We start from the raw sequence: 13,220 nt of genomic DNA, 5'->3' as shown, positions 1-13,220 counted from the left end.
GTGATAATTCAGACTTTGCAGTTCCTATAATGTACTTAGAAGTGTATGCTCCTGTCAATATTTTACTTTTGCTGGAGCTTTTTTTCCCCATCATGCCATTCTGAAATCAACTTCAACATACCCTCCGATCATAATAAGTGTAGCTAATTTAGTACAAATCAGCAACACTTATTATGAATCAGGGGAGTAACTCTTTACAAATCCCAATGGACTGAAATTAACGAGTTCTACTTGGGTATCAACTGCTTTGGTATTTCACCTCACCGCCTCTCCGGCAGCAGAGCAGACAGTAGACGGTGCCGGCGACCAAAAAGCTGACGAACCAGGCATTGTTGTACGCCGTGACAAATGCCTCCGAGACACTCGGCAGAAGTCCAACCTTGTGCAGAAACCCAGGCACGATGGGCGCAACTCCGGCCGCCATGGCCACCATGGCCGCAACATTGAAACCACCCTGGAAATAGTAGGGGCTCTCCGTGTTCTCGGAGTAGAGCGCGTCGACGTCCAATTGGGTGCGCCTGACAATGTAGTGGTCGGCAAGGATGACCCCTCCGATGGGGCCCATGAGCGCCGAGTAGCCGAGCAGCCAGGTGTAGACGAAGCTCTCGCTGGAGCTGAGAAGCCGCCATGGCTGGCAGGCGATGCCGAGCAGCGCGGTGATGAGCGCTCCCTGCGCGAACGTGAACCTCCTCGGGCTCATGCTGACGAACGCGTTGGCCGGCGCGACGACGTTCGCGGCGATGTTGGTCGTAATGGTGGCCAGGCTGATGCCGAAGATGGCGAGGACGGTGGTCGCCGGCCCGCCGATGCGGCCCAGGAGCTCGATCGGGTCGGAGATGATGTGGCCGAAGATCACCTCGGTGGAGGAGGTCACCGCGAGCCCCGCGAAGGTGAACATGCCCATGAACAATGGCAGCCCGGCCTGGCCGAGCACCTGGTCCGCCTGGCTCCGTGCGTACCGCGCGAAGTCCGGTATGTTGATGGCCACCGTCGCCCAGAACCCAATGTTGGCGGTGAGCGCCGGGAAGAAGACCTTCCAGAACTCGGCGCCGGTGAGCCGCGGCGGCAGCGAGAGGATGCGGCCAAAGCCGCCGGCGGACACGTAGGCCCAGGCGAGCAGCGCGGAGGTGAGCACGATGAGGATGGGCGCCGAGTACCTCTCGAGCTTGCGGATGCCCTCCATGCCGTTCATGATGACGCTGAGCTGCGCGGCCCAGAAGGCGAGGAAGCAGGCGAACTCGAGCGGCGCCGCGCCGAGGCCCGGCACGGGCGTGAGCAGCGGCTGGTAGGACTTGAGAGCGGAGGGCAGGAGGAGGAACACGGCGCGGCCTCCGATCCAGGACTCGATGCCGAACCAGCCGCAGCCGACGAGGGCGCGGATGACGGCCGGGACGTGCGCGCCGCGCACGCCGAACGTGGCGCGCGCCAGCACCGGGAACGGCAGCCCGTGCGTGGCCGCCGGCGCGGCCGTGAGCACGAGGCAGGCGAGGACGACGAGGTTGGCGAAGGAGACCGTGGCCACGCCCTGGAGCGCCGACATGCCGAGGTCGACGAGGCTGCCGACGAGGTAGTAGGACGGCACACCGACCACGAGGCCGACCCAGAGGCTGGCCAGGTCCCAGGCCGTCATGGTGCGCTCGGAGGGCGGCGTCGGGGACAGGTCTGATTCGCTTGCGGAGAGCCTGGGTCTCGCCGGCAGCATCCGTGGGCTCGCGGTGAGTGTCAGGCTTGGTCTGCGAGGAAGAAGAGGCTGCCGCGGGAGCGACGGCTGCTGAGAGCTCGTCGCCATGAGACGGTGGCGAAAGTGGCTGGGTCCGCGCACGGTGAGAGCTTTGGACATCGCCGTGGAGACGGCCATGGTCATGGGAGAAGCTGGGACACGAGGTGAGGAGAGGGACGGACTGACGGAGACCTTCTTGGCTTGTTGGAGCTCGGTGGGAGGGATGGGAGGTGGAGGACGATATGTGATCTTGTTGCTTGGTTGATTGTGATTATGCAGAGCCAAAAAAGCCCGCGACCCTCGACAGATTCCGCTGGTGCTCGGATTCCACTGAATCTTCATTGTCGAAAAGTGATCTGAGCCGTTCGATGTGGAATGGACGGTCATTTGCGAAAAAAGATGTCGAATGGACGGCGGTAGATTAGTCAGGTGGAGAATATGAGGCATTTTTTTAGATGGAGTGTGTTTTCGGGACGCTGATGACATCGATGATAGGAGTAGAGAGACTTTGAGTGTTGGAAGATACTTTGGCATGATAGTGATGTGTTTGATTTAGTTGATGCTACAAGAACACTACAATTAACTCTCACTCCATCTTTTGTCAAAAAAGAAAACTCTCACTCCATCTTCGATATATTCATGTTAGGGCCATGTGACGATAGTTGATAGGTCACTTGATCTCGTCCAAGCTGCCATCGACGCATAATTGGACTGATTGCTCAAGTTGAGCTTTGTTTATAGTAGAGGTTATGCCACGGCACGGCTCTATCATAACCACGTTTTTCTAAGACTTTGAGCCTTCGCTCGAGCGCTTGCTTGAGCATTGGCTACTCTTGCAATGTTTCGTTCTGTAAAATTCTTTCTTAACTAATAAGATGAGGCAAAGTTTTTATCTCTGAGCAGTTCTTTTGTAGCCTTTTGTGGACAGAAGAAGAAATTATTCCAGAATGCGAATCATGTGTAGTATTTTTGGTAATTTTGATGGATACATAAATACATAGATCCTCTGTTCAAAAGGTCGTAAAACGTGTATAGATAATGCAAATCATGCATAAGCGTAAAATAAAGCTTGCAAAAAGCATCAGGACTAGGGCATATACCAATAACTCATGCTTGGTCCTTCCAACTAATGGCTATTGCAGCTCGTTAACGTTTTATGGCTAGGAGTTTCTACAGTGCCAAAGTGTGGACGGGCTACTAGTGCTCTTCTTCTCAGGCGATGGCGAAGGATTTTGGTCCTTGGTAGTTACAGTGAGGACAGTTTGCAGCTTTAGGACCATTTGTTTTCTCCTTGTTTTCTTTTGCTTGTATTCATACCATCTCTGTATTGCTTCTTTTATGAATACAAGTAACATATGCCCACTGGCGTACATAGGAAATAAAACTAATAACACAACTCAATTTATGCACTGGCAACTCAATTTGGTATCAGCTTCCCGGGTTCGATCATGTCCAGCCCTCCACCGAGTTCTTCCCACCCGCCGCCGCCGCACTCCGCCGTCCCCGCCGTTCTCTCGGCGGAGATCACTGCAGCCCTCCACGATCTCACCACTGCTATCCAGGAGATCCGCCTCTTCCTGGCCGGTCCCTATGGGCCGCCGCCGGCGGCGGCGCTGCTGCCGTGGCAGCCGACGCACCAGGCGGCCTCCGCCGCGATCGCCGGGCTGCTGCAGCCAACGCCGCTGCTCGTCGTCGCCGCCACCCGACGCCAGGCTGCCGCAGTCCCCGCTGCCGCTGTCCACCATCTTCGGGCCGGACCCTACCTCGGCGTCGGGGTCCCTCTTCTTCGCAGCTCGGCCACCTTCTTCCCCACGGACGCCGCAGCACCGCCAGCAGCGCTGCCGCCGCCACCAACGCCGCCGCTGCAGCTGTTGTCCTCACCGATGCTGTCCCTCGCCGTTCGGTGGGCAGCCGCAACGAGCAGCCGCCGTCGCCACCAACACCGCGAAGCAACGGCCGCTGCCGCCACCGACGCCGTCCCTGCCTTTCGGCGGTGTGGGAGCGACCTTGGCCCCGGGCTCTACATCGACACCGCTCGGGATGCCCTTCCACCAGGTCCGTTTCCCTCCGTCGCCGTCACCGCTTCCGTCTTGGATCGCTATCCGCCACGTGTCGGCGGCGGTGAGATTGCAGGCTGTTGCGTGCGGCCTCCTAGTGCGTCGGCATGTGCGGGAGATGCGTGATCTGCAGCTGCAGCTCCTCCAAGTTGCGCTTCGTTGCGCAACGGACCTCGATCCCGTCCGCTGCGTCGGGGATCTTGGGCGTGCGATTTCCCCCACGAGCGGCGGCCATGCTGTTTTTCCCACGGGCAGCGACCTCAAAGTCTGTGCCATCGACAGTCATCCGGCGGGGAGAAGGCATGGTGTCACCGACAGGAGCACACCACGTAGCACCACCGCATTCCGCCGCCGGTCGCCGCGCGGGCTCCTTTTGTTCCGTTGGTTTCCATGGGATCCAGGTGGCTTTACAGGTGCACATCCGACGGGCGGATGGTGTCCACTTTATGTTCAGGAGTCAACAATAAAGCGTCCCAGTCTATTTTAGGTTGAGAGTAATAAAACAAGCCGAGATGTAAAAGGCTCGTTTTTAGGTGTTAGGGTTGTGTTGCGTCGAGTCATGGTTTGTTTAGGTTGCAGCTCGAGGACGAGCCGCATGTCCAGTGGGGTGTAGTGTTAGAGTACGTCATGGGCCTGGGCCCGTTAGTCTTATGGTTTGCTTAGGGGTCAAGTAAGCCTTGCTTGGGAGCCAAGTAAACCTCTCTATATATGGAGAGGAGATGTATCAATCTAATCAAGCAAGAATTAAGAAGGACATCCCTTCCCTCTTACCATCGGCCGTGGGCAAAAGGCCCCCGGCCGGACTTCTCGCGCCCTCGCAGCCCTCTCTCTCCTCCCAAACCCTAGCAGTCACATAACACATTATAGCCCGCCAATGTTTCTTTTCTCCACATAGGTAGGTGTAGATTGAGAACTCAAGATATATAAGATTCAAGCCTTTTGTCATCCCACACTTATTTTTTTTAAAAAAAATGGCAAGAGTGGAACACCAAAGTTTCTTTTTGACCTTTTTATGTGGAATATTTTCTTGGTGACCAACTTATTTGAAAGAAAAGTTACATTGAAATATATAAACCACATAAATCAATAGAATACTTGTTGAAATAGTGGATTCGCATCACGAAAAGATGCATTTAGTTTCTCAACTTTCCAAAACACCAGTTCCTTAAATTGTATATTGAATAAAAAAATATAGAGTTACCTTCCTCCTATGAGGTATGGATTGCAAATAAAGATGCTTAATGAGCACCAATTTTAACCCAAGCAACACCCAACATGATGGCTAATATATCAATAATAAAGACTACACAATGAGAAAATACAACAACAACAACAATAAATCCTTTATTCCCAAATAAGTTGGGGTAGGCTAGATGTGAAACCCATAAGATCTTGTAACCAACTCATGGTTCTGGCACATGGATATCAAACTTTCACGCGGTTCTTTCCGTGGCTAGTTCTTTGGTGATACTCCAGTTCTACAGATCTCTCTTTACGGACTCATACCATGTCAAGTTTGGTCTACCCCATCCTCTCTTAACATTATCAACACGTATCCTTTAGCCGTCCACTATGCACTGCTGGAGGGCTGCGCTGAATATGCCCAAATCATCTTAGACGACGTTGGACAAGCTTCTCTACAATCGGTGTTACCCCAACTCTATCTAGTATATCATCATTCCGGACTCGGTCCTTCCTCGTATGGCCACACATCCATCTCAACATGCGCATAATATAATGCAGCATGGGCACCAAGGACATGTTTGGTAATCTGTATCAAATTTGGAGCTCATGGGGAAGGCATGGGAGGTATGCCTCCCTCGAAACGAGAATATGGCAAAATGTCCAATCGTGAAACTTCCGTTTGGCCCAGCAGAGACACAAGCTTAGTATATTTGGTTGCATACGAGCCTAATTTTACTCTCACCCTCTAGCTCACCTGGTGACCTTTCTTCTCATCTGAAGAACTTACCATATAGTAGTTAGACGCATATCTACTTGTTTATGACGACCATGAAAAGGTTACAACATGAGAATTCTCAACGTGAAGCTTCTCGTGAAAGGAAATTTCAATTGGTCAACTCAACGCGATCAATTGGACGAAATTCGTTTAAGTTCCCATTAATGAAACTCGGAATTGTCAGAATGGAATCATATCGTCGATCAATATCTTTTTCATGGTGACCTCATGATAAAATGGTGGGCCAATAAACAAGATGATCAAGATGCAAGTGATAGGTTGACTGACACGTTTAGAATCACCCAAATTTAGAACAAAGCTTGCTTTAGCTTGACGTCATCAGACCATTTTGTATTATGCATGGACTTATTTTATTTTTTTACATTTTTAGTTGCAACACACTTGCAAATGGGAAAAATTCAGCCGCAATCCACTTGCAACTCACCTATACAAAAATAACGATGCAAGTCCAAAAGCTTACGATATGACTAAGATCATTATGTTTCAACCCGGCTCCGAATTAGTGAAATCGGAAAACATTAAACATTATACTCACTTTAACAAGAATTCGTTCACAATATCGATGAAACATGGGCGTTTGCATGGTATGCTATGTGCCTACTCTCTCCGTCCACCAATAATTGTACTTCTAACCTTTGTGCTAAGTCAAACTTTTTAGAATTTGATCGACTTTATCAGGAAAAGTAGCGGCATTTACGACACTAAATTAGTATGACAAGATTCGTCTTCAAATGTAAACTCATAATATACCAATTTAATTTCAATTATATTGCTACTTTTTTTTATAAAGTGGGTCAAATTTATAAAATTTTAAAATGAGACAAAAGTTAGAAGTACATTTATTTGTGGATGGAAGGAGGAATATGTGGTACTCACTCTATTTCAGAATTGCATTCGTGTATGCTTAGTAATAGGAAAATCAATGTCTTTAATTTTTATCAATTTTGAGAACCAATAGGTTGGGTGGTTAGGAAGATGTGGGGGTGGAAACTGGTAGTGAATAGTCCATATTATCCGACATTCGTATTCGAAAAATAAAAAAAAAATAGAAGTGGTAATTTCCGAATCCGGACGTCTGTAGAAATGGATATGGTAAATATCCGGATCCGTTTTACAAAAAGAAAATACAAATATGGTATTGAATTTTGAAGCAAATGTGGATATGGAAATGTATAAATCCAATTTTAGTAATTCGGCCTCAATATGCCAATTATCTAACCTAGAGAAACTAACAAATGGGCCCACATGTTCTTTTATGTCATTTTATTTGAAACTACTATGCATTATATCAATATATTTATCTCTATCATTCTATAGTTGGCTCATTATAAGACATGAATCTATTATTTCCTTATATTCGTATCCGCTCCGAATTGAGAAAACATCTGATCCGTATTCGTATTCGAGTAACATCCGCTCCGAATTTGTATTTGGCAACATCCATATCCGCATCCGTATTTGTTTTGGAAATATGAAAACGGATATGGGAAGAGCACTATCCGATCCGCATACGATCCGTTTCCGTCCTGTATCCTCATGTAGGATAACGTTGCATAGAAAACAAAAAATTTCCTACCGCGAACACGCAATCAAAGCCAAGATGCAATCTAGAAGACGGTAGCAACGAGGGGATTATCGAGTCTCACCCTTGAAGAGATTCCAAAGCCTACAAGATGAGGCTCTTGTTGCTGCGGTAGACGTTCACTTGCCGCTTGCAAAAGCGCGTAGAAGATCTTGATCACGATCCCTCCGGCGCCACGAACGGGCAGCACCTCCGTACTCGGTCACACGTTCGGTTGTTGATGAAGACGACGTCCACCTCCCCGTTCCAGCGGGCAGCGGAAGTAGTAGCTCCTCTTGAATCCGACAGCACGACGGCGTGGTATCGGTGGCGGTGGAGAACTCCGGCGGAGCTTCGCTAAGCGTGCGGGAGCTATGGAGGAGAGGGGGGCGGCTAGGGTTTGGGAGAGGGGTGGCCGGCTACTTAGGGGGTGCGGCCAGGCTGTGGTCTTGGGGTGGCCGGCCCCCTCCCCTTGGCCCTCATTATATAGGTGGAACACCCAAGAGTTGGTCTACAAGTCTTCGAATAAGACCTCAAACCAAAACCTTCCATAACTCATGAAACCTACCCAAGCTAGGACTCCTACTAGAGGTGGGAGTTCCATCTTCCTTGGGAGGGGTGGCCGGCCCCCTTGGGGAGTCCACTTGGGACTCCTCCCCCTTAGGGTTGGCCGGCCATGGGAGGTGGAGTCCCACCGGGACTCCGCCTTCCTTGGTGGTTTCTTCCGGACTTTTCTAGAACCTTCTAGAACCTTCTATAGAACCTTCCGGATCATTTTAATTCACATAAAATGACTTCCTATATATGAATCTTATTCTCCGGATCATTCCGGGACTCCTCGTGATGTCCGGGATCTCATCCGGGACTCCGAACAAATATTCGAACTCCATTCCATATTCAAGTTCTACCATTTCAACATCCAACTTTAAGTGTGTCACCCTACGGTTCGCGAACTATGCGGACATGGTTGAGTACTCACTCGACCAATAACCAATAGCGGGATCTGGAGATCCATAATGGCTCCCACATATTCAACGATGACTTTAGTGATCGAATGAACCATTCACATACGATACCAATTCCCTTTGTCACGCGATATTTTACTTATCCGAGGTTTGATCATCGGTATCACTTCATACCTTGTTCAACCTCGTCTCCTGACAAGTAATCTTTACTCGTACCGTGGTATGTGGTCTCTTATGAACTTATTCATATGCTTGCAAGACTTTAGACGACATTCCACCGAGAGGGCCCAGAGTATATCTATCCGTCATCGGGATGGACAAATCCCACTCGTTGATCCATATGCCTCAACTCATACTTTCCGTATACTTAATCCCACCTTTATAACCACCCATTTACGCGGTGGCGTTTGGTGTAATCAAAGTACCTTTCCGGTATAAGTGATTTACATGATCTCATGGTCATAAGGACTAGGTAACTATGTATCGAAAGCTTATAGCAAATAACTTAATGACGTGATCTTATGCTACGCTTAATTGGGTGTGTCTATTACATCATTCATATAACGATATAACCTTGTTATTAATAATATCCAATGTTCATGATTATGAAACTAATCATCCATTAATCAACAAGCTAGTTAAGAGGCATACAAGGGACTTCTTTGTTGTTTACATATCACACATGTATCAATGTTTCGGTTAATACAATTATAGCATGGTATATAAACATTTATCATAAACATAAAGATATATAATAATAACTACTTTATTATTGCCTCTAGGGCATATCTCCTTCAGTCTCCCACTTGCACTGGAGTCAATAATCTAGATTACATTGTAATATACCTAACACCCATGGCATTCTGGTGTTGGTCATGCTTTGCCCTAGGGAGAGCTTTAGTCAACGGATCTGCTACATTCAGATCTGTGTGTACTTTGCAAATCTTTACTTCTCCATCTTCGATGTACTCGCGAATCGAGTGGTAACGCAGCTTGATATGCTTCAGCCTCTTGTGTGACCTTGGCTCTTGTGCATTGGCGATGGCACCCATGTTATCACAGTAGATGATTAAAGGGTCCAATGCACTAGGAACCACACCGAGCTCTACAATGAACCTCTTCATCCATACCTCTTCTGATGAAGCCTCTGAAGCCGCTATGTACTCGATTCCGTTGAAGACTTCGCCACCGTGCACTCGCTTCGAGCTTGCCCAGCTCTATTGCAGCACCATTCAATATAAACACGTACCCGGACCGTGACTTAGAGTCATCGGGATCGGTGTTCCAACTTGCATCGGTGTAACCACTTACAACGAGCTCTTGGTCAGCTCCATAACAAAGAAACATATCCTTAGTTCTTTTCAAGTACTTCGGGATATTCTTGACCGCTGTCCAGATGTTCCATTCCCGGATCACTTTGATATACGCTAGTCAAACTAACGAGCATGTGCTATATCCGGTCTAGTACATAGCATGGCATACATGATAGATCCTACTTGCCGAGGCATAGGGGATATTACTCATCCTTTCTCTTTCTTCTGCCGTAGCCGGTCCTTGAGTCTTACTCAAGACCTTGCCTGGTAACATAGGTAAGAACCCTTTCTTACTTTCGTCCATTCTAAACTTCTTTAGAATCATGTCCAGGTATGTACTCTGCGATAGCCCTATTAGGCGTCTTGATCTATCTCTATAAATCTTGATGCCTAATATATACGATGCTTCACCAAGGTCTTTCATTGAAAAACTATTATTCAAATAACCTTTTACACTGCTTAATAGTTTTATATCATTCCCGATCAATAATATGTCATCTACATATAATATCAGGAATGCTACAGAGCTCCCACTCACTTTCTTGTAAATACAGGCCTCTCCATGACACTCTGTATAAACCCGAAGTCTTTGATCACTTTATCAAAGCGTCGATTCCAACTTCTTGATGCTTGCTTCAGTCCATAGATTGAACGCTGAAGTTTGCATACTTTGTCAGCATTTTTAGGATCGACAAAACCTTTGGGTTGTACCATATACAACTCTTTCTCAATGTCTCCATTAAGGAACGCCGTTTGGACATCCATCTGCCAAATCTCATAATCGAAAAATGCAGCTATTGCTAACAAAATCCTCACAGATTTTAGCTTCGCTACAGGTGAGAAAGTCTCATCGTAGTCAACTCCTTGAATTTGTCGGAAACCCTTTGCGACAAGTTGAGCTTTATAGACAGTAATATTACCATCAGCATCTGTTTTTCTCTTGAAGATCCATTTATTCTCGACAGCCTTTCGGCTATCAGGTAAGTCTACCAAAGTCCATACTTTGTTATCATACATGGATCCCATTTCGGATTTCATGGCTTCTTGCCATTTGTTGGAATATGGGCTCATCATCGCTTCTTCATACGTCGCAGGGTCCTCATCATTGTTGTCCACAATCATGACATTTAGACAAGGATCATACCAATCGGGAGTGGCACGTTCCCTTGTCGATCTGCGAGGTTCGGTAGTTTACTCGTTCGAAGTTTCATGATCATTATCATTAGCTTCCTCTGTTGCCGGTGTAGGCGGTACAGGTACAACTTTCGATGCTTGCGCTACTCGATCAACGAGTATAGATTCATCAATCTCATCGAGTTCTACTTTTCTTCCGAGTCACTTCTTTAGTGAGAAATTCTTTCTCAAGAAAGGTTCCGTTCTTAGCAACAAAGATTTTGCCTTCGGATTTGTGATAGAAAGTGTACCCTATAGTTTCCTTAGGGTATCCTATGAAGATGCATTTCTCCGCTTTGGGTTCTAGCTTGTCCGGTTGTAACTTCTTTACATAGGCTTCGCAACCCCAAACTTTCAAGAACGACAGCTTAGGTTTCTTATTAAACCATAATTCATACGGTGTCATTTCTACGGATTTTGATGGTGCTCTATTTAAAGTGAATGCGGCTGTCTCTAATGCATAACTCCAAAATGATAACGGCAAATCAGTAAGAGACATCATAGAACGAACCATATCTAAGAGAGTTTGATTACGATGTTCGGACACACCGTTTCGTTGTGGTGTTCCCGGCGGTGTCAATTGTGAAAGTATTCCGCATTTCTTTAAATGCATGCCAAACTCATAACTCAGATATTCACCTCCACGATCAGATCGTAGAAATTTAATCTTCTTGTTACGTTGATTTTCTACTTCACTTTGGAATTCCTTAAACTTCTCGAAAGTTTCGGATTTATGTTTCATGAAATAGATATACCCATATCTACTCGGATCATCTGTGAAGGTTAGAACATAACGATAACCACCGCGCGATGCTACGCTCATTGGTCCGCACACATCGGTATGTATGATTTCCAATAAGTCGGTAGCTCGCTCCATCATACCGAGAAAATGGAGTCTTAGTCATTTTTCCCATTAGACATGCTTCGCATCTATCAAGTGACTCAAAGTCAAGTGATTCAAGTAATCCATCGGTATGGAGTTTCTTCATGCATTTCACTCCAATATGACCAAGACGACGAGTGCCACATATAAGTAGAATTATCATTCAATTTAATTCGCTTAGCATCAATGTTATTTATATGCGTATCACTACTATCGAGATCTAACGAAATAAGCCATTCTTTTCGGTGCTCGACCATAAAAGATATTATTCATAAAAATAGAACAACCATTATTCTCAGACTTGAATGAATAACCGTCTTGCATTAAACAAGATCCGGATATAATGTTCATGCTCAACGCGGGTACAAAATAACAATTATTTAGGCTTAAAACTAATCCCGAAGGTAGATGTAGAGGAAGTGTGCCGACGTCGATCACATTGACCTTGGATCCATTTCCAACGCGCATCGTCACTTCATCTTTCGGTAGTCTTCGTTTATTCTTTAGTTCCTGTTTCGAGTTACAAATATGAGCAACCGAACCGGTATCAAATACCCGGGTACTAGAACGAGAACCGGTGAGATAAACATCTATAACATGTATATCGAGATATACCTTCTTTCTTCTTCTTGACAAGGCCGCTCTTCGGATCAGCCGGATACTTGGAGCAATTACGCTTCCGGTGTCCCTTCTCCTTGCGGTAATAGCACTCGGCATCGGGCTTAGGGCCGTTCTTAGGTTTCATAGGAGGCGTGGCAGCTTTCTTGCCACCCTTCTTGAATTTTCCCTTAGACTTGCCCTGTTTCTTGAAACTGGTGGTCTTGTTGACCATCAACACTTGGTGCTCTTTCTTGATCTCAATCTCAGCGGCTTTTAGCATGCCAAAGAGTTCGAGGTAACTCCTTGTTCATGTTACGCATATTGTAGTTCATCACAAAGTTCTTGTAACTTGGTGGCGATGATTGAAGGACACGATTAATCCCCGATCTATTAGGAATCACTATTCCCAAGTCAGCGAGTTTCTTCGCATGCCCGGTCATGGCGAGCATGTGCTCACTAACGGAGCTGCCTTCTTCCATCATACAGTTGAAGAAATGTTTCGATGCTTCATAGCATTCCACGGCCGCATGAGTCTCAAAAATAGCTTTCGGCTCTTTCATCAACTCATGAGGATCGTGGTGCTCAAAACGTTTTTGAAGATCGGATTCCAGGACCGCACGGGATGGCACACCGAACTTGAGAGTACCGAGTTTTCCGAGTCTCGTAAACAACTTTTACTTCATCGGTTTCGGTTTGCGGGAGGGTCACCTAGCGGTGCATCAAGCACATATTGCAGATTTCCGCCGGAGAGGAAGATCCTCACATGACGGAACCGGTCGGTGAAGTTGCTACCGTTGCTCTTAAGTTTTTCTTTCTCTAGGAAGCTGGTTAAAATTGATTGGGGATGCCATCTCTACAACATATATTTGCAAAAGTTTAGACTAAGTTTATGACAAATTGAGTTCAAATTTTAATTCAATATAATTAAAAATCTAGGTGAACTCCCACTCAAAACAATATCCCTCGC

General features: G+C 46.9%; 1 protein-coding gene across 1 annotated transcript; it reads right to left on the bottom strand.

Annotated features, from left to right (window-relative positions):
* Positions 1-91: 91 nt before the first annotated feature.
* On the bottom strand, positions 92-1,912 carry LOC124687421 (purine-uracil permease NCS1-like). Its single transcript, XM_047221209.1, has one exon. It carries the CDS (start codon positions 1,862-1,864, stop codon positions 239-241), a length of 1,626 nt encoding a protein of 541 aa, XP_047077165.1. The 5' UTR covers positions 1,865-1,912; the 3' UTR covers positions 92-238.
* Between the last annotated feature and the right edge of the window lie 11,308 nt (positions 1,913-13,220).

The sequence above is a fragment of the Lolium rigidum genome, chromosome 2, assembly GCF_022539505.1.
Source record: "Lolium rigidum isolate FL_2022 chromosome 2, APGP_CSIRO_Lrig_0.1, whole genome shotgun sequence".
NCBI classification, from domain to species: Eukaryota; Viridiplantae; Streptophyta; class Magnoliopsida; order Poales; family Poaceae; genus Lolium; species Lolium rigidum.
Note: the sequence above shows the minus strand (reverse complement) of the source record. Positions and strands in the feature narration are given on the sequence as shown.

Excerpts from the sequence above, each read along its gene's own strand:
- LOC124687421 (XM_047221209.1), bottom strand. The coding sequence starts at position 1,864 with ATGACCATGGCCGTCTCCACGGCGATGTCCAAAGCTCTCACCGTGCGC.